Source organism: Coregonus clupeaformis, chromosome 3, assembly GCF_020615455.1.
Source record: "Coregonus clupeaformis isolate EN_2021a chromosome 3, ASM2061545v1, whole genome shotgun sequence".
NCBI lineage: Eukaryota > Metazoa > Chordata > Actinopteri > Salmoniformes > Salmonidae > Coregonus > Coregonus clupeaformis.
This window is the reverse complement of record NC_059194.1, coordinates 9,903,711-9,927,479: the sequence shown is the minus strand read 5'-3', so window position 1 is coordinate 9,927,479 and position 23,769 is coordinate 9,903,711. Positions and strand designations below refer to the sequence as shown.

Sequence of the window (23,769 nt, the reverse complement as noted above, 5' to 3'; positions counted from 1 at the left end):
ATAGCTGTAAAAACAGGGGCTACTCACCTTTCAACATCCCTTTTCGACTTCCAAAACCTAGATGTTCCATATTCGTTGAAATTGTCAGTGTAGAATATATTAAAACAGACTGGTTCAAATACAGGTTTAAATCCACACCTGCAACACAGTCCAACACATGTAACAGGTGCTTGAACAAACAGCTGCTCCTCATTACCGGGCAGACTTTAGCCACTGGGATGGAAACTGATGGAAACAGCCATGTTTATTTCGCCACCGGCTGGGGATAGAATAATGGCCATCTGTTGCAGCCCAATGTATCATCCTGGCGTGGCATGCGACTCACAAAAAATGTATCCGGGCTGTCTCCACCTCGGAACCCACTCACAGCGGGAGAAGAGGGGGTGAGAGGGAAGCAGGGTGAGATGGGAAGTGACAGGAGTTGCGTGGTCCCAGTGTTGGAGAGGAGAAGAGAGCATTATGTGACAGTTTATTTCTTCAGAATTACCTCATCTGTTTTGTGACACACAGAGCAGCTGTCACTCCTCTCACCAGGGCAGGCTGTCCAGATGTCTTTTTTCTTTATATTTATGTTAATTTGTTGCAGTGACTGGGAGGTCTTTTGTAGTTGTGTGTTTCATCTCCTGTTCAAGTCAACTGACTCGTTTGAAGCTAATTTTAAAGCTTTTTTGTAAGAGGATAAAGGACATAGTGTTAATTGGTTTAGAGTGTACAGATGAAGTAATGAAGTAATTGTACTTGGAAATATATGCTGAATCATACAAATGTGTATTACAGCATTTCACACTGTCATCTATTTTGTGTAATGTTTTGACCCCTTCCAGAGTTTTCAATTATTCAGAAGTCAAGGCCATATGGCTGCAATTACAAAAACCCATTGCTACAAATTACACCTATTAGTATTTAATAAAATGTAATGACTGGGAATTGTCTCGTTAATAACCCTTTAATAAAGGAAATAAATGTTTAACTATTTTCCTCCCCTTTTCTCTCTCTCAGCTGGAGGATGACATTGTGGCGCGTCCCAATTACTTCACCACGATGAAGAACTTTGCCCTGCAGCAGCCTTCCGAGGAGTGGATGATCTTGGAGTTCTCCCAGCTGGGCTTCATCGGTAAGCCTCAGCCTGTGCCAAAAGAGCTAGCCTAGTGCTACTGTTGATTGTCTCAACGACTCAGGGTGTTTTCACATTTGGTCCCTTTCAGATAATTTTTTTGAACTCAGTGTGGTTCGCTTAATTTTTTGTGCGGTGTGAACACTCCAAAGGAACTCAGACCCCTCAAAAGAGCCCCCGAAGTGAACCGAACTGAGACCATCTCGAGAGGTGGTCTGACGGCGGTTTGCTTGAATTCCGCAGTCCGGTTCCCTTTTTTAGGACAATGTGAACGCAAAGCTCCCCGGGTTCGCTTGTCATTATTCCCGCACCACACACTAGACTACTGCAACAGTGTTTCCCCTGCCATAAACCCTTACATTGGTGCCACAAAAGAGAGAAGATGATGATGTGCAGGTTCGCAGGAAAAAATTTGTGCTGTTTTTGGATATTGATTAGCGATTGTCAAGGACGCACATAAATTCCAAAAACGTTTTTAGTTTAGGTTATGTGATCTATAGGCTAAGAGAGCTTCACAAGCTGTTTATTGATTGTGGGGTTTGAATAGTGTGAGAAGACAACATATTTAGTAAGAATCACAACATAGAGTACAAAATATATTCTAGCTCTTAAAGGGGCAGTAGCCTACCTTGGTTGTACAATTTTCAATTACAGCATTATTTATTCTGCAGTTATTCTATTGCTATTTATTTATTTACCAATCAAATGTACATGTTAATAGTATCTTCTTATTACAATTATTATGTCTCATATTTTAACTAAATGCTATCTATTAGCTTCCAAAATGTAAGTAGGTATATCTAGCTGTCCGATAACGCATTCTGATTGAATGGCTTGTCCTGCACTTGGAAAAATATCTTGGTTCCTTTCTAAGCATAGCAATGTAAATGCAAAGAGGACTCGGTTCACAAAATAGTTGAAGTGAACTGGCAAAAGAGTTGAGTCCTCATTCAAAGGCAAGGGCGGTGTGAATACAAAGAGAACTGAGTTGTTTTTGAGTTCACTTTAAATAGGACTGAGATCGGTTCTTTTAAAGAGGACTATATGTGAAAACACCCTCAGTGTCACCAAAGCAGTGTTACTACAGCCTAAAGTGCTAGCCCTAGCACATTACTTTTGAGTGCCTATGTGTGCTAAAGAGCTATGTCTAGGGGATGGCTGCTGTTTTATGGACTCTTAACCAACCGTGCTATTTTGTGTGTTTTTTCGCATTGTTTGTAACTTGTTTTGTACATAATGTTGCTGCTACCGTCTCTTATGACCGAAAAGAGCTTCTGGACATCAGAACAGCGATTACTCACCTTGAACTGGACGAATAATTTTTCTTTAATGAGTCGGACGAGAGGGATTTGCTCCAGACACCCGACAGGGCCCTCATCCCCGTCATTCGTAGTAGAAAGAAAAGGAGATATCGCAGAAGGAGATCGGGGTCCCTGGTAAGGAGCCGGCGACGAGTGGCTAATCTGCCTTTGCCATCGATACTATTGGCCAATTTACAATCACTTGATAATAAAGTGGACGAACTACAGGCACGAATATCCTACCAAAAGAACCCTGTAATATCTTATGTTTCACCGAGTCGTGGCTGAACGAAGACATGAATAACATACAGCTGGCGGGTTATACACTGTATCGGCAGGATAGAACGGCAGCCTCTGGTAAGACAAGGGGTGGCGGTCTATGTATATTTGTAAACAACAGCTGGTGCACGATATCTAAGGAAGTCTCGAGGTTTTGCTCGCTTGAGGTAGAGTATCTCATGATAAGCTGTAGACCACATTATCGACCAAGAGAGTTTTCATCTATATTCTTCGTAGCTGTCTATTTACCACCACAAACCGATGCTGGCACTAAGACCGCACTCAATGAACTGTATATGGCCATAAGCAAACAGGAAAACACTCATCCAGAGGCGGCGCTCCTAGTGGCCGGGGACTTTAATGCAGGGAAAGTTAAATCTGTTTTACCTCATTTCTACCAGCATGTTAAATGTGCAACCAGAGGGAAAAAACTCTAGACCACCTTTACTCCACACACAGAGACGCGTACAAAGCTCTCCCTCGCCCTCCATTTGGTAAATCTGACCATAATTCTATCCTCCTAATTCCTGCTTACAGAGCAAAAACTAAAGCAGAAAGCACCAGTGACTCGGTCAGTAAAAAAGTGGTCAGATGAAGCAGATGCTAAGCTACAGGACTGTTTTGCACAGACTGGAATATGTTCCGGGATTCTTCCGATGGCATTGAGGAGTACACCACATCAGTCACTGGCTTCATCAATAAGTGCATCGATGACGTCGTCCCCACAGTGACCGTACGTACATACCCCAACCAGAACCCATGGACTACACGCAACATCCGCACTTAGCTAAAGGGTAGAGCTGCCGCTTTCAAGGAGCGGGACTCTAACCCGGAAGCTTATAAGAAATCCCGCTATGCCCTCTGACGAACCATCAAACAGGCAAAGCGTCAATACAGGACTAAGATCGAATCGTACTACACCGGCGCCGACGCTCGTCGGATGTGGCAGGGCTTGCAAACTATTACAGACTACAAAGGGAAGCACAGCCGCGAGCTGCCCAGTGACACAAGCCTACCAGACGAGCTAAATTACTTCTATGCTTGCTTCGAGGCAAGTAACAATGAAACATGCATGAGAGCATCTGTTGCGGACGAATGTGTGATCACGCTCTCCGTAGCCGATGTGAGTAAGACCTTTAAACAGGTCAACATTCACAAGGCCGCAGGGCCAGATGGATTACCAGGACGTGTACTCCGAGCACGTGCTGACCAACAGGCAAGTGTCTTCACTGACATTTTCAACCTCTCCCTGTCTGAGTCTGTAATACCAACATGTTTCAAGCAGACCACCATAGTCCCTGTGCCCAAGAACACTAACGTAACCTGCCTAAATGACTACCGACCCGTAGCACTCACATCTGTAGCCATGAAGTGCTTTGAAAGGCTGGTCATGGCTCACATCAACACCCTTATCCCAAAAATCCTAGACCCACTCCAATTTGCATACCGACCTAACAGATCCACAGATGATGCAATCTCTATTGCGCTCCACACTGCCCTTTCACACCTGGACAAAAGGAACACCTATGTGAGAATGCTATTCATTGACTACAGCTCAGCATTCAACACCATAGTGCCCTCAAAGCTCATCACTAAGCTAAGGACCCTGGGACTTAACACCTCCCTCTGCAACTGGATCCTGGACTTCCTGACGGGCCGCCCCTAGGTGGTAAGGGTAGGTAACAACACATCTGCCACGCTGATCCTCAACACGGGGGCCCCTGAGGGGTGCGTCCTCAGTCACCTCCTGTACTGCCTGCTCACTCATGACTGCATGGCCAGGCACGACTTCAACACCATCATTAAGTTTGCCGATGACACAACAGTGGTAGGCCTGATCACCAACAACGATGAGACAGCCTATAGGGAGGAGGTCAGAGACCTGGCAGTGTGGTGTCAGGACAACAACCTCTCCTTCAATGTGAGCAAGACAAAGGAGCTGATTGTGGACTACAGGAAAAGGCGGGCCGAACAGGCCCCCATTAACATCGACAGGGCTGTAGCGGAGCGGGTCGAGACCTTCAATTTCCTTGGTGTTCACATCACCAACAAACTAACATGGTCCAAGCACACCAAGACAGTCGTGAGGAGGGCACGACAAAACCTATTCCCCCTAAGGAGACTGAAAAGATTTGGCATGGGTCCTCAGATCCTCAAAAGGTTCTACAGCCTCACCATCGAGAGCATCCTGACTGGTTTCATCACTGCCTGGTATGGCAACTACTCGGCCTCCGACCGCAAGACACTACAGAGGGTAGAGCGTACGGCCCAGTACATCACTGGGGCCAAGCTTCCTGCCATCCAGGACCTCTATACCAGGCGGTGTCAGAGGAAGGCCCTAAAAATTGTAAAAGACTCCAGCCACCCTAGTCATAGACTGTTCTCTCTGCTACCGCACGGCAAGTGGTACCGGAGCGCCAAGTCTAGATCCAAGAGGCTTCTAAACAGCTTCTACCCCCAAGCCATAAGACCCCCCCTTTTACACTGCTGCTACTCTCTGTTTATTATCTATGCATAGTCACTTTAATAACTCTACCTACATGTACATATTACCTCAATTACCTCAACTAACCGGTGCCCCCGCACATTGACTCGGTACCGGTACCCCCGTATATAGCCTCGCTATTGTTATTTTTACTGCTGCTCTTTAATTATTTGTTACTTTTATTTCGTATTATTTTATATTGTATTTGTTTGGGATTTTTTTGGTATTCTTTCTTAAAACTGCATTGTTGGTTAAGGGCTTGTAAGTAAGCATTTCACTGTAAGGTCTACACCTGTTGTATTCTGCGCATGTGACAATTTATTTTGATTTGATTTGATTTGATTTCCCAAAATTCCAAGGTTTTCCAGAAATCCTGGTTGATTTCTTGCTTATTCACTCCTGATTCCAGGAATCTTCCAACCATGTTTTTTGGAAAACCAGGGAATTCTGGGAAAGTTACCAGATTTTTGCCACCCTAGCTATGTCACCAATAGACTAGAGCAACAAGAGCTAGCCCTAGCACAGTACTGTTAAAGGCCAATGTCACCTACTACAGCCAGAAGAACTAGCCAGGTGCTCTAATACTGAACATTAAAGATTTATGACTTAAGATTCTCACCAAGGCAACCCCAAAAGAGGGTCTAACTTTGAACCTCTAAGTAGGACACTGATACTTGAACATTGGGCTCGAAAGCCAGTAGGTTATTTATACGCATAATCCTGACAAATGGCAAAGGTAAGCTATTTTAGTCAGAAGGTTATAATCAAATCTACAGCTTGGCAGGAAAGTTGTTTCTAAGCTCCCTCCAACTCGTCAGAACTACATTTAAAAGTACCCACTTTGAATTAAAGCCAGTGAAATTAATTGAAGCATTAACCTGCATTTGATCTCTGCTCTAATTATACTGCAGAGAGTAATCAATTACTTATATCTTCCGGAATCTATCAGTGTGGGGTAGCTGGCATGTGAAAATACAGCGCTCTGTTGACTGGAGCTGAAGGAAATTGAATTGATTTTAGAGTCAAGGCCACAGTCTCGGTTTGTGAAAGCAGTTCCAACTTCCAATTAATGTGAACTGAAGGGGAAGAAATTCTAAATGCGGCCAAAACTTTTCAGTGGTCGTGTTATCTTCGGTGAGAAAATGGGGAACACATGTGGTGTGTTTTCGAGGCTCATGCGGAGCTAGTTGTTTCCGACCCAAAGTAAAGAGGTTTTGACAGCCAGCACAGGGCCGGCTCCCAAGGTAAACGGAACCAAAGAATCCCCATTTCGCAGAGTTTGACAAGTGCCGGACACAGGCAGACCCCATGGGGTCTATCATGTAGACAAGCTTTCTAACTACACCCACAAACTCAATATCAGAGTCAATTGTGTCTTTTGATTAAAACAAATAGTGATATACATTATCCTTACCCCTCAGCACTCATCTATGACTGAAAAAAAATGGTGCAGCTTGATTTGAAATGACGAGCGGAAAATACCCAAATTAACCCTTCTCTGATGGTCTGTTTTTGTCATGGGACTCATAATAGTATGGCTGAAGCTGAATTCCACTTTATGATTGTGGCCTTTGACATTTTGGACATTTCCATTCAGAGCTTAAGAGGGGTCTGGTGTCTTGTGACTCTCTGCTGATCAGTAAAGAAAAAATTACAGTATCCACTGAAAAGCCCCCAAGAGGCCACCACTGCCACACATTCATACAAGCCATTGTATGTGCCTGTGTGTCTCTGTTGTGTGTGTGTGTGCTCACACAAGTGACAACTGAGAACAGTTTTGTTCTCTGATGAATGTGAAAGAAGAGTATTGCAGTGGTGTGTATTCATGGATGCCAAGGGAAGCCAGGCTTCCCCAAAAAATGTATCTCACCGGAGAAAACATCAGAGGAAACGAAACAGCGCCCCTCTGTCTCAGTACAGTGAGGGAAAAAAGTATTTGATCCCCTGCGGATTTTGTACGTTTGCCCACTGACAAAGAAATGATCAGTCAATAATTTTAATGGTAGGTTTATTTGAACAGTGAGAGACAGAATAACAACAAAAAAATCCAGAAAAACGCATGTCAAAAATGTTATAAATAAGTATTTGACCCCCTCTCAATCAGAAAGATTTCTGGCTCCCATGTGTCTTTTATACAGGTAACGAGCTGAGATTAGGAGCACACTCTTAAAAGGAGTGCTCCTAATCTCAGCTTGTTACCTGTATAAAAGACACCTGTCCACAGAAGCAATCAATCAATCAGATTCCAAACTCTCCACCATGGCCGAGACCAAAGAGCTCTCCAAGGATGTCAGAGACAAGATTGTAGACCTACACAAGGCTGGAATGGGCTACAAGACCATCGCCAAGCAGCTTGGTGAGAAGGTGACAACAGTTGGTGCGATTATTCGCAAATGGAAGAAACACAAAATAACTGTCAATCTCCCTCGGCCTGGTGCTCCATGCAAGATCTCACCTCGTGGAGTTGCAATGATCATGAGAATGGTGAGGAATCAGCCCAGAACTGCACGGAAGGATCTTGTCAATGATCTCAAGGCAGCTGGGACCATAGTCATCAAGAAAACAATTGGTAACACACTATGCCGTGAAGGACTGAAATCTTGCAGCGCCCGCAAGGTCCCCCTGCTCAGGAAAGCACATATACATGCCCGTCTGAAGTTTGCCAATGAACATCTGAATGATTCAGAGGAGAACTGGGTGAAAGTGTTGTGGTCAGATGAGACCAAAATGGAGCTCTTTGGCATCAACTAAACTCGCCATGTTTGGAGGAGGAGGAATGCTGCCTATGACCCCAAGAACACCATCCCCACCGTCAAACATGGAGGTGGAAACATTATGCTTTGGGGCTGTTTTTCTGCTAAGGGGACAGGACAACTTCACCGCATCAAAGGGACGATGGACGGGGCCATGTACCGTCAAATCTTGGGTGAGAACCTCCTTCCCTCAGCCAGGGCATTGAAAATGGGTCGTGGATGGGCATTCCAGCATGACAATGACCCAAAACACACAGCCAAGGCAACAAAGGAGTGGCTCAAGAAGAAGCACATTAAGGTCCTGGAGTGGCTAGCCAGTCTCCAGACGTTAATCCCATAGAAAATCTGTGGAGGGAGCTGAAGGTTTGAGTTGCCAAACGTCAGGCTTGAAACCTTAATGACTTGGAGAAGATCTGCAAAAAGGAGTGGGACAAAATCCTTCCTGAGATGTGTGCAACCCTGGTGGCCAACTACAAGAATCATCTGACCTCTGTGATTGCCAACAAGGGTTTTGCCACCAAGTACTAAGTCATGTTTTGCAGAGGGGTCAAATACTTATTTCCCTCATTAAAATGCAAATCAATTTATAAAATTTTTGACATGCGTTTTTCTGTATTTCTTTGTTGTTATTCTGTCTCTCACTGTTCAAATAAACCTACCATTAAAATTATAGACTGATCATTTCTTTGTCAGTGGGCAAACGTACAAAATCAGCAGGAGATCAAATACTTTTTTCCCTCACTGTATGTGTAGCGTATCTATCTGATGCTGTCTGGTCACATTGTTGCCGTTCGTAGTAGCATTGAATGCAAGGGAAGCCAGCAAGCATTTGGCCTCCCTTGATTAAAATATAATAATAGCCAATCAGCGTTGAGCTAAACTGAGTGAGCTCAGCTATGAATGGTCCTGGCGCACCAAAAAAAGGGTTAAGGGATGCCAGTTTGGATTTAGCTTCAGACCATTCACATCACAAACCAAATGTCAATAAAAAAAATGGAATTGCTGCATCTCGTTGTGTTGTTGTTCTCCGTAGGCTGGCTAGCTAGCTAGCTAAAATCGGCCCTCTCCTAAATTAGCCATGAAGATAGGGATTTGGACTTGTGGTTGTATTTAATTCTCCGTACTGGCCAATGATTATAACAACGATTCTGATCCAACCATAAGTTCATACATTGTGCCCCTGGCCTGAGAGGATGGAAGTTCAACATGTTGCCATGAATGCTAACGTTAACTTGCTGGCCTGGCACATGTTTTTTTGATCAGCTTTAATATTGCAGATAGATTGTAACTTCCATCAATGTAATTGTCTGCATCACTTCCAATCCCCCATATGTTGACATGTACCTATGATGAAAATTACAGGCCTCTCTCATCTTTTTAAGTGGGAGAACTTGCACAATTGGTGGCTGACTAAATACTTTTTTCCCCCACTGTATATACAGTTGAAGTTGGAAGTTTACATACACCTTAGCCAAATACATTTAAACTCAGTTTTTCACAATTCCTGACATTTAATCCTAGTAAAAATTCCCTGTTTTAGGTCAGTTAGGATCACCACTTTATTTTAAGAATGTGAAATGTCAGAATAATAGTAGAGAGAATTATTTATTTCAGATTTTATTTATTTCATCACATTCCCAGTTGGTCAGAAGTTTACATACACTCAATTAGTATTTGGTAGCATTGCCTTTTAAATTGTTTAACTTGGGTCAAACGTTTAGGGTAGCCTTCCACAAGCTACCCACATTAAGTTGGGTGCATTTTGGCACATTCCTCCTGACAGAGCTGGTGTAACTGAGTCGGGTTTGTAGGCCTCCTTGCTCGCACACGCTTTTTCTGCCCACAAATCTTCTATAGGATTGAGGTCAGGGCTTTGTGATGGCCACTCCAATACCTTGACTTTGTTGTCCTTAAGCCATTTTGCCACAATTTTGGAAGTATGCTTGGGGTCATTGTCCATTTGGAAGACCCATTTGCGACCAAGCTTTAACTTCCTGATTGATGTCTTGAGATGTTGCTTCAATATATTCCACATAATTTTCCTTCCTCATGATGCCATCTATTTTGTGAAGTGCAACAGTCCCTCCTGCAGCAAAGCACCCCCACAGCATGATGCTGCCACCCCCGTGCTTCATGGTTGGGATGGTGTTCTTCGGCTTGCAAGCAGCCCCCTTTTTCCTCCAAACATAACGATGGTCATTATGGCCAAACAGTTCTATTTTTGTTTCATCAGACCAGAGGACATTTCTCTAAAAAATACGATATTTGTCCCCATGTGCAGTTGCAAACCGTAGTCTGGCTTTTTTATGGCGGTTTTGGAGCAGTGGCTTCTTCCTTGCTGAGCGGCCTTTCAGGTTATGTCGATATAGGACTTGTTTTACTGTGGATATAGATACTTTTGTACCGGTGTCCTCCAGCATCTTCACAAGGTCCTTTGCTGTTGTTCTGGGATTGATTTGCACTTTTCGCACCAAAGTACGTTCATCTCTAGGTCATGGTGTTTATACTTGCGTACTATTGTTTGTACAGATGAACGTGGTACCTTCAGACTTGTGGAGGTCTACAATTTTTTTTCTGAGGCCTTGGCTGATTTCTTTAGATTTTCCCATGATGTCAAGCAAAGAGGCACTGAGTTTGAAGGTAGGTCCTGAAATACATCCACAGGTACACCTCCAATTGACTCAAATGATGTCAATTAGCCTATCAGAAGCTTCTAAAGCCATGACATTTTTTTCTGTAATTTTCCAAGCTGTTTAAAGGCACAGTCAAATTAGTGTATGTAAACTTCTGACCCACTGTAATACAGTGAATTATAAGTGAAATAATCTGTCTGTAAACAATTGTTGGAATAATTACTTGTGTCATGCACAAAGTAGATGTCCTAACCGACTTGCCAAAACTACAGTTTGTTAACAAGACATTTGTGGAGTGGTTGAAAAACGAGTTTTAATGACTCCAATTTAAGTGTATGTAAACTTCCGACTTCAACTGTATCTCTGTCCTCTTTGTCCGAAACGGTGTACACGTTCGAGTTGGACTTTGTCAACAGCATCGAGTGGGATTTGAAGCGCTGTAAGAAAGAAGTCCTTCACAATTTTTTCGTTAACCCCTCCTTCTTTTTCTTGGATACCCGTAAGTACTAGATTTTCTCTCATCGATCCAGTCTGTATATCTAGTAAGGCTTCTCTCAGAAAGTTGTTCTCCTTTTTAAGTTCCTTAACATCCGTTTCTATCTTAGTGACTGTCCCTTTTAGCTTTTTTGTATCTTTCTCCATTATCGCAGCTTTTTCGTCACTCATTTCAAGACTCGCCTTCAACTCCTTTACATCCTTCCTTACCAACTCTAGTATGTCCAGTTTGTCATTTATCGACTTCAACGGATCGCTTTCCACACTTACCAGTCCCAGTGGTGACAAGCGCATTGTTGCCCATGAAAGGAAGTTAGGCTAGCGAGCAAGCATTTTAGCCAGGTAGCCAAGGAACACTAAAAATAAAAGTGTGTACTATATGAAGAGTCATAGACCGTTTAGGCAACATGAAAGAGAGGAGGATGGCATTGGCATTTCTCTACAAGTAGAGTGAGTCAACGTGTTTTTTCTACTTGCACGCACGCACGCACACACACACACACACACACACACACACACACACACACACACACACACACACACAAATCAGAACGATGGACAGCCACATCATATTTAGCTTACGTTGATTGGACTAAATCGTTTTTGGTATCTTTTAGTTGTCACTGTATTAGACTAAGCATAGGTGATTTGATGATGTTAAAATGTTGAAATTGAAATGGTGCTGGAATAGTGGAGGCAGCTCTTGTTTTCTTTGCGACTTGCGGTAACTCTCCTTGGTTCTAAATCAATAGTTGTTCAGTATTCCTGACCATGCTGTAGGTCATGTAACTGTTTGTTACATGCAATATGTTTTGTGGACTTCACCGTACAGATGTTGCTCTCCGGTTTTGTAATGAAACAAAACCGGCCTTAGGCCTATATATATTACGGTGGAAAGGCATATGAACTAACAGGTTATAGAGCAGCCAATGCAAAAAAAAAATATCTGGATTGGCTTCCCCGGTGATTTTACCCACACACCGCTACTGGAGTATTGGAAGACGCGTCAGTGAAGTGGTTGCCATGGACTAAGTATTATGAAGACACAATACACTAATAACCTGAGTGTCATCCTTCAGTAGCCGTTTACAAGGGTGACATTTGACCATAACACTTTGAGACTGAGTAGAGAGGACCCATAGATATATAATATGTTACAGTATATGTCTATGAGAGAATCACCCTAAATGTTTCACCAAATAGGGGACTGTTCAAAGCTCTCCCTCTCTCCTCCATGATTCACAAGACACATGGCTTCTTTCTCTCCATTTCTCTCTCTGACACACACACACACAGAGAATCCCCCTCACACACACACACTCTCACGTACACAATTACACTGCATGTGCCACACTCTTTCCCATGAGCCTCTGCTGCTCCACTTTGCTCTAATAGGTCCCAGAGCGCTGTTCGTGGCCCAGCTTAACCAGGGATTGATGCCTACTCTGCTCTCCCACCACGCCATCCCTCCAGCCACATCTCCACCAGCAAAGACCTCCCTCATTACTGGGCCCTGTCTATGGAGGCTCTCACACTCAACTGTGTGTTGGAATCTCCCTCCAACTATAGGACCAAAAGGATGTATAGGGACTAGGGAGTAGGATGTATAGGGACTAGGGAGTTGGATGTATAGGGACTAGGGAGTTGGATCTATAGGGACTAGGGAGTAGGATGTATAGGGACTAGGGAGTAGGATGTATAGGGACTAGGGAGTTGGATCTATAGGGACTAGGGAGTAGGATGTATAGGGACTAGGGAGTAGGATGTATAGGGACTAGGGAGTTGGATCTATAGGGACTAGGGAGTAGGATGTATAGGGACTAGGGACTAGGATGTATAGGGACTAGGGAGTAGGATGTATAGGGACTAGGGAGTAGGATGTATAGGGACTAGGAAGTAGGATATATAGACTAAGGAGTAGGATGTATAGGGACTAGGCAGTAGGATGTATAGGGACTAGGGAGTAGGCGCTGATCTAAGTTCAGTCGAATTGTTCCCCCTAATGGTTAAGGGTAGGATTAGGAGAGGGCAAACTGATCTGAGATCTGTGCCCACAGGCAACTTCTACCTATTGGGGAATAGTATATTGGAAGCCCATTGACTAATAAATCGATAGATGTCTATGGAATATGTTGCTACTGGACTAAACGTTGTCTCCGAGGCCAATCTCCCATGGGGGGGTGTTACAAATGCACGGAGGCTTGTTGTGCAATTAAACTGAACGTCTTTACTTCAGGTCAACATGTTAACAGCTCGTACAAAACTCACTCATCCAATCCTCACACCTCCGTACACGCACAGCGTGCCTGATACATTCTTAAAGCAACAGTATTCAATATTCAACTGAGCTACGACACCTTCTTACTAAACACAACATTCCCCCCCAACCCTCCCCGCTCTAGTTCACATAGTCTCCCGAGTGGCGCAGTGGTCTAAGGCACTGCATCGCAGTGCTAGCTGTGCCACTAGAGATCCTGGTTCGAATCCAGGCTCTGCTGTAGCCGGCCGCAACCGGGAGACCAATGGGGCGGCGCACAATTGGCCCAGCGTCGTCCAGGGTAGGGGAGGGAATGGCAGGCAGGGAGGTAGCTCAGTTGATAGAGCATGGTGTTTGCAACGCCAGGGTTGTGGGTTCGTTTCCCACGGGGGGCCAGTATGAAAATAATAATGTAAGTCGCTCTGGATAAGAGCGTCAGCTAAATGACGTAAATGTAAATGTAAATGTAATAGTCTTTAAACCACGAGGGAGGAGTTGGGGTCTCTCAGTGTTCAGAGGTACGGCTGGTGGTAGGGGAACTGCAGGCATTTGTAGGGGTGGAGGTGCTCCTGCCCATGGTGAGATGTGGACAGACGGGTCAGGAAAGGATCCCCCACAGGCGAATTGACCTTTTTGAGGCGATTTGCATGCCAGCGGGATCCATCCTGAAGTTGGAATGTTGCAGGCCCTAGCTGTCGTTCCACTCTCAGGGGCTTGGACCAAAATGAGGAGAGCTTGTTCCGATGGTTGTCAGTCCTGATCCACACCCAGTCCTGGGCCTTCAGGCTTGGTTGTTTCACTCTGTGAGATGTGTCATAACGTTGTTTCATCCGTTGCTGTGCTGCTCCAACATAGGCTTGCCTTGCTGCAGCAAACTTGTTATTTTGTTTTGGGCAGAGGCAGTCCAAGGGGAGTTTCAGTTCCCTGCCAATCATCAGGGAGGCAGGAGACACCCCAGTTGTGGAGTGCTTGGTAGCCCTGATGTGGAGTAGTGTAAGGCACAGAGCCACATCAAATGGTCATCCCTCAGCCAAGTAGGCCGTAATCCTTCCTTCAGGGTCCTGTTCAAGCGTTATTTACATTTACATTTACGTCATTTAGCAGACGCTCTTATCCAGAGCGACTTACAAATTGGTGCATTCACCTTATAGCCAGTAGGATAACCACTTTACAATATGTTTTTTTTTTTTTTGGGGGGGGGGTGGTTGGGTGGGGTAAGGGGGGGGTAGAAGGATTACTTTATCCTATCCCAGGTATTCCTTAAAGAGGTGGGGTTTCAAGTGTCTCCGGAAGGTGGTGAGTGACTCTGCTGTCCTGGCATCGTGAGGGAGCTTGTTCCACCATTGGGGTGCCAGAGCAGCGAACAGTTTTGACTGGGCTGAGCGGGAACTGTGCTTCCGCAGAGGTAGGGGGGCCAGCAGGCCAGAGGTGTATGAACGCAATGCCCTCGTTTGGGTGTAGGGACTGATCAGAGCCTGAAGGTATGGAGGTGCCGTTCCCCTCACAGCTCCGTAGGCAAGCACCATGGTCTTGTAGCAGATGCGAGCTTCAACTGGAAGCCAGTGGAGTGTGCGGAGGAGCGGGGTGACGTGAGAGAACTTGGGAAGGTTGAACACCAGACGGGCTGCGGCATTCTGGATGAGTTGTAGGGGTTTAATGGCACAGGCAGGGAGCCCAGCCAACAGAGAGTTGCAGTAATCCAGACGGGAGATGACAAGTGCCTGGATTAGGACCTGTGCCGCTTTCTGTGTAAGGCAGGGTCGTACTCTCCGAATGTTGTAGAGCATGAACCTATAGGATCGGGTCACCCCCTTGATGTTAGCGGAGAACGACAGGGTGTTGTCCAGGGTCATGTCAAGGCTAGGTCAGGTAGGACGCAATCCAAGAGTGAGCCGCGCCGGAGATGCCCAGCTCGGAGAGGGTGGAGAGAAGGATCTGATGGTTCACAGTATCAAAGGCAGCAGACAGGTCTAGAAGGACAAGAGCAGAGGAGAGAGAGTTAGCTTTAGCAGTGCGGAGAGCCTCCGTGACACAGAGAAGAGCAGTCTCAGTTGAATGACCAGTCTTGAAACCTGACTGGTTTGGATCAAGAAGGTCATTCTGAGAGAGATAGCAAGAGAGTTGGCTAAAGACGGCACGCTCAAGAGTTTTGGAGAGAAAATAAAGAAGGGATACTGTTCTGTAGGTGTTGACATCAGAGGGATCGAGTGTTGGTTTTTTGAGAAGGGGTGCAACTCTCGCTCTCTTGAAGACGGAAGGGACATAGCCAGCGGTCAAGGGACATAGCCAGCGGTCAAGGATGAGTTGAATACCCCCCCCCCCCGTTTACTTGAGGGTTGTACACAGCCGTCCGGATGTGCTTGATGGATTGCTTTTCAAGGTACACAGACAGCTCATTCAAGACAAACTGGGGGCCATTGTCTGTCGTAATGGTGCTGGGCAAATCCTACTGACAGAACAGCTTATCCAGTGTTTGGATGATCATCTGTGAGGCGGTAGAGGACAACGGCACGGCTTCTGCCCATTTCGAGTGCAAGTCATGAATGACCAGTAGGTATCTTGCGTGTGCTGGGGCCCCATGCAACTCTCCACAGATATCAACCTCCAGGTGGTCCCAGGGAGCCTTTGGCCATTCCACTAGTGTCAGGGGTGCAGGAGTGGATCTGCCCGATTTCCCACTCATCAGGCATGCTGTGCAGTCCTTCACAACAGACTCAATGTATCTGTTAATATTTTGCCATCAGACTGTGTCCCTGCATCGTTGCGTGGATAAGAGCGTCTGCTAAATGACTAAAATGTAATGTTGCTTCACCTTAACGATGCCCAGATGCCCCTCCTGTGCCATGCGAAGCACTCGCGCTTTCAGGACCTCTGGAATCAGTGTGCGATGTCCTCTGGCGATGCACACTTCCTCCCAGCATGAGAGCTCATCTCTCACCCTGTAGAATGGCAGTAGGTCTCCATCCACCATAGTAGGCCATCCTTCCCTGATGTAGGTGCGAAGCCTTGTGATCAGCTCGTCATCCTGTGATGTCTGTCTGAGATCCTGCATTGTGACTGTAGCTTCCAGTGGGCCATGTAATATGTGGATCCCATCCTCATTGCCAAATGTTACAAATGCACAGAGGCTTGTTGTGCAATTAAATTGAACTTCTTTACTTCAGATCAACATGTTAACAACTCGTACAAAACTCACTCATCCAATCCTCCCACCTCTGTACACGCACAAAGTGCCTGATACATTCTTAAAGCAACAGTATGCAATACTCAACTGAGCTACGACACCATATTTCAGAACACAACAGGGGGTTAACAAAGCTCCGATTGCTATTCACTTTCAATTGAGTAGAAATTATAGACTGAGATTGCTTGGCGTAGGCATTCTACCATTCCACTTATCAAACATAATGCGAAAGCGTGTCAAATAAGCTTCTGACGGATGCCGTATCCGTTGCTGTTACTTGCTGTGCTTAGCTAAGCGTGTAAAGTTTGCCCGTCAGGTGCGGCGTCTCTTTCTCTTTCCCCCTCTTTCTGTCATTCTCTTGCTCTCCTCCCCATCTCTCCCTCTCTCTCTCATTCTCCTCTGTCTCCCCTGCATCTCTCTCTCTCTCTCGTTATCTCTTCTTTCTCTCTCTCTATCCTCCTCTCCGCTCACATTTAATTGGAGCGCATGGTCCTCGCGGGTAGCCCGGGACAGCGGGCCCAGTTCGACAACCGTGACTGAATGGCGCTATGAGGCACGCTCGCCCCAGAGTTTTGATAAGCCGACAGGCTCGCTTCTCCCAACCGTCACAACGAGCAGCTCGCCGAATCATGGCCGCCGGGCTGTCAACAGCATTGGTCACGGAAAAAGACCCCAACCTCAGTTCTCCATTCCTCCTTTTCGGTCTGAGGATTAGGAGAGAGGAAGTAGGGAAGGGAAGAGACTGATTTGAGATCTCATGTCAAGATGTAGCCTTATTGAGCGTTTGAACAAGTTCAAAGTTGTCACCTTTTAGAGATTTTAAACATAAGAGGTAGTTCAAAGGAGGAATAGTTTTTTCTCACATTTTTTCTTCTTATTCCCTAAAGATGGAGAAATTAATTTAGACAATAAGGTTTGCCTGGTTTGTGCACATGTATGCAATCTCCAAAAATGAACTCCTATACTCATCATGTGTCATTACACAGTCATAGAGCTACACAGCCTCTGTTTTAGGCTTAGTGCAGTCAGCTTTTGACTGCCTCAAAACACATTTACATAACATAATTAGCCGTCACTGTGACGATAATGATCCAAGACACACCATAATAATATTACCCTCACAGGAAAAGCCTTGCAGCGCTAAATACATCATTCCGGCGAGGCGACAGGAGGATTTGTGAGCAATAATCTGATGGGCTGTGCTCCGATGGGGCTCTCTCAGGTGTTTTTAGGAGCGCTAGCTAGTGGTTAACGACTGCTCCCCTCTCTCCCCTCTGCTCTCATTAGCATTCCGCAGCTAACCAGCGTGACAGGGCTAGCAGCGGGCACAATCAGGAAGAATGAGGTGGCAGCCATCTACGCGTATGGCTGTACATACGAGTGCAAGGAAAGAGGGGGTTGTTAGAGAGAGACAATTGTCGTATGAGAACAAGCAGAGAGAGAGAGAGAGAGAGAGAGAGAGAGAGAGAGAGAGAGAGAGAGAGAGAGAGAGAGAGAGAGAGAGAGAGAGAGAGAGAGAGAGAGAGAGAGAGAGGGGGGGGGGGGGGGAGAGAGAGAGGGAGAGAGAGAGAGAGAGAGAGAGAGAGAGAGAGAGAGAGAGAGAGAGAGAGAGAGAGAGAGAGAGAGAGAGAAGAGAGAGAGAGAGAGAGAGAGAGAGAGAGAGAGAGAGAGAGAGAGAGAGGTTGATTCATGGATACAGACCCATTAGACCTTGAATTGAAGCCAACATTGTAGAAAATGGAAAGATGAAAGATAGTTAAATGGCTCTCCATAAAATACAGATGGAAATTGAATGTTTTTAACATTTAACCTGAGCATTGTCTTATAAGACAGCATTCAAAGGCTGTTTTGTATAACTCAGCATTGAAGTTATGGTGTGTGGCTGTCTATAGAGGTTATCCCCAGGTGTGTGTGTGTGAAATTCTTAAATTGGTAAGCTGCCCTGTTCTGAGAACAGTCACTAGATCAGTCAGTAGAGTCAGTCTAAGTGAGTCACTGGGTCATACTGGTCTCAGATCAGGGATTCAGTGAGCCTACTGTTTCTGTGAGTCACCTGCCTGATGTAGTGACTGACTCAGGAAGTCACACACCTGCCTGATGTAGTGACTGACTCAGGAGGTCACACACCTGCCTGATGTAGTGACTGACTCAGGAGGTCACACACCTGCCTGATGTAGTGACTGACTCAGGAGGTCACACACCTGCCTGATGTAGTGACTGACTCAGGAGGTCACACACCTGCCTGATGTAGTGACTGACTCAGGAGGTCACACACCTGCCTGATGTAGTGACTGACTCAGGAGGTCACACACCTGCCTGATGTAGTGACTGACTCAGGAGGTCACACACCTGCCTGATGTAGTGACTGACTCAGGAGGTCACACACCTGCCTGTAATGAATGTTAGGCATATCTGTTTGCCCCTCTCTCTCTTTACTTATCACTCTCTCCCTCCCCCAATGCCCCACTTTCCCTCACTCTCTCCCTCTCTACCTATCTTACAGTCCATCTCTCCACTCCTACACCCCCCATCAGGCTCTATAATGACTGTTAGTGGAACTCCTCTCACATGACCACCTGACCTTTCACCCTCTCTCTCCCTCTGTCTCGACCCATCTCTCTCTGCCTTTATGAAATGGCCTCTAATGCATTAATCAGTATTAATCTGACAATTAAATTACATTAGATTAAATTCAGCACTCAAGGGTCCGTGTGCAATTCTATTTTATTCTGATTTAATTTCAAAGCACACTGGCTAAGTTTAGCCTCCGTTCTAGGTCCTTGTTGCACTCTACTTTCTACTTCCCTTTTAACCAATTCCAAATTGTCACGGATTCAGCCGAGGCTGCTCCTCCTCCTTGCTCGTCAGGCTTCGGCGTTCGTCGTCCCCGGAGTACTAGCTGCTACCGATCCATGTTTCGGTGTTTGTCTTGTTTGGTCATTATTGTTTACACCTGTTTCTGATTATGTTGCATTGTATTCCCTTGAAATACCCCTGTCTCTCATAGTTTATTGTGTGTGATTGTTTTTCGTGAGGTCGGCAAGTATTGTTTCCTCCCTGTTAGGAGGTATTTTGGTTTTGTACTTTCTATACTGTGTTCAGTAAAGTACGTCTGCCAGTAGCTCGGTGTCCTACGCTTGACTTCGTTACAGCAAACACGTCAGCCTGACAGAATCACACACCACACATGGAGTCAGCAGGAGCGGCGGTGCCAGCTGGATCAATGGAGGAACGCGTCGAACAACAAGCGGCCATGATCCAGGCTCTCGGCACCGCCATGGAACGGGTGGTGAGCACTATGGAGCGATGGGAAAGAGGGGGTCTGCCTACACCTCCTCCAAAGATACCACCACCATCGGCGATGCCCATCGCTTCACCTCCGGGGTCCAGTGGGATTCAGGCTCTCGCTCCCGAGGGCTTATGATGGCACAGCTGCCGGGAGTCAGGGTTTCCTGCTCCAGCTTGAACTCTACCTGGCAACCATCCACCCGGTGCCCTCGGGATACGAGAGCGTGTCCGCCCTCATCTCCTGTCTGTCCGGCAAGGCGCTGGAGTGGGCCAACGCCGAGTGGGGGGGAATAGACGCCGCTACTGTCAACTATGCGGAGTTCACCCGCCGCTTCAGGGCAGTATTCGATCATCCACCAGAGGGTAAAGTGGCGGGTGAGCGTCTATTCCACCTCAGACAGGGGAGGAGGAGCGCACAGGAGTTCGCACTGGACTTCCGGACGCTGGCTGCCAACGCGGGATGGAATGAGAGGGCCCTCATCGACCACTACAGATGTAGCCTGAGGGAGGACGTGCGTCGGGAATTGGCCTGCAGGGACACCAACCTCAGCTTCGATCAACTGGTGGACATGTCAATTCGCCTGGATACCCTGTTGGCTACCCGCGGACGTCCGGATTCAGGGCCGTCCATTCCATCCCCCAGCACTTCCGAGCCGACCCCTATGGAGCTTGGAGGTGCTGGAGCTAGGGAGACCAGGAGAGAGACCAGGAGAGAGGCCGTCCCCTGCACCAACTGTGGCCGCAGAGGACACACTGCTGGTCGGTGCTGGGGAGGGTCTCCTAGGAATCGAGGCAGTAGGCAGCGCACTGATGAGTCATTCCAGGTGAGTAGGCACCCAACTCACCCAGAGCTCTCTGTTGCGCATATGTGTATTAAAGTGGTGTTTCCCGAGGTTTCTCCTCATTCCCAGCATAAGGCGCTAGTAGATTCAGGCGCAGCTGGGAATTTTATCGATCGCCAGTTCACCTATAAGTTAGGGATTCCTATTGTACCTGTTGATGTGCCCTTCCCCATCTATGCCCTAGATAGCCACCCTTTGGGGTCAGGATTGATTAGGGAAGTCACAGCGCCTCTCAGGATGAAAACGCAGGAGGGTCATGAGGAGATAATCTGTTTGTATTTGATTGATTCTCCTGCGTTTCCCGTGGTGTTGGGGCTTCCCTGGTTAACATCTCATGACCCCAACATTTCATGGCAACAGAGGGCTCTCAAGGGATGGTCTGTGCCGCTCGACGTTCGTGATCGATTGATATATTGGGCTCACATGTCACCCTCCTCTGGTCATCCTGGTATTGGTCAGACAGTGCACTGCCTTAGTGGGAAGTACTGGTGGCCCAAGACGTGAGGGTTTATGTTTCCTCCTGCTCGGTGTGCGCCCAGTGTAAGGCGCCTAGACACCTGCCCAGAGGGAAGTTACAACCCCTACCCGTTCCACAATGGCCGTGGTCTCACCTATCGGTGGATTTTGTCATGGACCTTCCCCCCTCCCAGGGGAACACGACGATCTTGGTCGTTGTGGATCGGTTTTCGAAGGCCTGCCGTCTCATTCCTATGCCAGGTCTCCCTACAGCCTTACAAACTGCTGACGCCCTGTTTACACACGTCTTCCGGCACTACGGGGTACCTGAGGATATAGTGTCTGATCGGGGTCCCCAGTTCACCTCTAAAGTCTGGAGGGCGTTTATGGAACGTCTGGGGGTCTCGATTAGCCTTACCTCAGGTTTTCACCCCGAGAGTAATGGGCAGGTGGAGAGAGTGAACCAAGATGTGGGTAGGTTTCTGAGGTCCTATTGCCAGGACCGGCAGGGGGAGTGGTCGGGATATATCCCCTGGGCAGAGATAGCCCAAAACTCACTCCGCCACTCCTCCACTAACCTTACGCCTTTTCAGTGTGTGCTAGGTTATCAGCCAGTCCTGGCACCTTGGCATCAGAGCCAGATCGAAGCCCCTGCGGTGGACTCGTCCACCGCAGGGGCTTCGTTGCAGATGGACATAGCCCGTTGCGCATGTCCATCTGCAACGGGCTATCAGGCGGCAAAAGGCGAGCGCGGATCGCCACCGCAGTGAGGCTCCGGTGTATGCACCGGGAGATCGGGTCTGGCTCTCGACCCGAAACCTGCCCCTTCGCCTGCCCTGCCGGAAGCTGGGTCGGCGGTTTGTGGGGCCATTTAAAGTCCTGAGGAGATTGAACGAGGTATGTTATAGGTTACAACTGCCCATTAATTACCGCATTAACCCTCGTTCCATGTGTCTCTCCTCAGGCCGGTAGTAGCTGGTCCACTCCAGGAGAGTGAGGTACGAGAGGTTCCTCCGCCCCCACTGGACATCGAGGGGGCTCCGGCGTACTCAGTCCATTCCATCTTGGATTCGAGGCGTCGGATGGGGGGCCTGCAGTATCTCGTGGAGTGGGAGGGTTACGGTCCGGAGGAACGGTGCTGGGTCCCTAGGAGGGACGTCCTAGATCCCTCCATGTTGAGGGATTTCCACCGGAGTCATCCGACCCAGCTCCGCGTCCTCCTGGCCGTCCCCGAGGCCGGGGTCAGCGCACGGCTGGAGCCGCGCGTCAAGGGGGGGTACTGTCACGGATTCAGCCGAGGCTGCTCCTCCTCCTTGCTCGGGCAGGCTTCGGCATTCGTCGTCCCCGGAGTACTAGCTGCTACCGATCCATGTTTCGGTGTTTGTCTTGTTTGGTCTTTATTGTTTACACCTGTTTCCGATTATGTTGCATTGTATTCCCTTTAAATACCCCTGTCTCTCATAGTTTATTGTGTGTGATTGTTTTTCAAGCTGTTGTGTGCTAGTATTGTTTCCTCCCTGTTAGGAGGTATTTTGGTTTTGTACTTTCTATACTGTGTACGGTAAAGTACGTCTGCCAGTAGCTCGGTGTCCTGCGCTTGACTTCGTTACGGCATACACGTCAGCCTGAGACAAATGGCCCCCCTTCTAATACATCTGAAAGGATTTAATTGTCCAACTAGCAGAGGGCAAGGTAGTTATAACCATATTTCAAAAACCTGTCCAATCCTTTCAGACCATTCAGATTTTCACAAAGGGCCTTGGGATAGGAGATAAGGGATATTTTACAATTGGGAAGTAGTGTTTCATAGGCTCAAGATATTATGAAACATTTAGAAATGGACAAGGTACAAGCTGAACAACCTTTGGCGCTATTTGAGGATGTCACGCGTTGTAACTGAGTGGTATATCGTCTCTCCTCAGGTAAGATGTTCAAGTCCGTGGACCTGTCACTGATCGTTGAGTTTATGCTAATGTTCTACAAGGACAAGCCAATTGATTGGCTGCTGGACCACATCATGTGGGTTAAGGTGTGCAACCCGGAGAAGGACGCGGTAAGTTCAACACCCCCCCTCCCCACCATGGTAAACCTAGGCCCAGTTCGAAGTACACCTTTCCTTATATCTTGTGGTAAGCACTATCCTGATACAAGCTGTTCTTCAGACCCAGTCATGTTAGATCAGTGATTACTTCAAGGGAGGGGGAAAATGATGTGTTACAGAGTATCCAAGCAGGTAGTTACATGTAAATACTATGACTTTCCAAAATGGTCTCAGTCTCAGAAAATGGTGCAACTCCCACACACTCATACTCTCTTTCTTTCTCCCTCCTCCTCTTTCCCACCTCTCCCCTGCCTGTCACACACAGAAACACTGCGACAGGCAGAAGGCCAACCTGAGAATTCGCTTCAAGCCCTCTCTCTTCCAGCATGTGGGCACCCACTCTTCCCTGGCCGGAAAGATCCAGAAACTCAAGGTATGGAGGTGTGTGTGTATATACATGGTGCTTACTAGCATCCTCTCACTGTGCATGTGTCATCATATCTACTACAGTCTGTGTATGTTCAAATATTAGTTTTTTTTTTTTTTTTTTTTTCAAGTCTCTGAGTCCTGCAGTACTGGTATACATATCAAGTCACCATACAGACTCCAGATGGGAGCTGTAAAGACTGTGTTTAATGTCT

The 23,769-nt window shown here is 46.9% G+C and overlaps 1 protein-coding gene across 1 annotated transcript in view; it reads left to right on the top strand.

The window, feature by feature from the left end:
* LOC121541640 (alpha-1,3-mannosyl-glycoprotein 4-beta-N-acetylglucosaminyltransferase B-like) overlaps positions 1 to 23,769 on the top strand; it is a gene marked incomplete at its 5' end in the record, with an annotated part of 86,422 nt that overhangs the window by 45,842 nt on the left and 16,811 nt on the right. Inside the window, 3 exons of the mRNA XM_041850807.2 lie at positions 1,000 to 1,114; positions 23,010 to 23,140; positions 23,454 to 23,561. Coding sequence (XP_041706741.2) covers positions 1,000 to 1,114; positions 23,010 to 23,140; positions 23,454 to 23,561 — 354 coding nt within the window. The remainder of the gene's footprint in view (positions 1 to 999; positions 1,115 to 23,009; positions 23,141 to 23,453; positions 23,562 to 23,769) is intronic.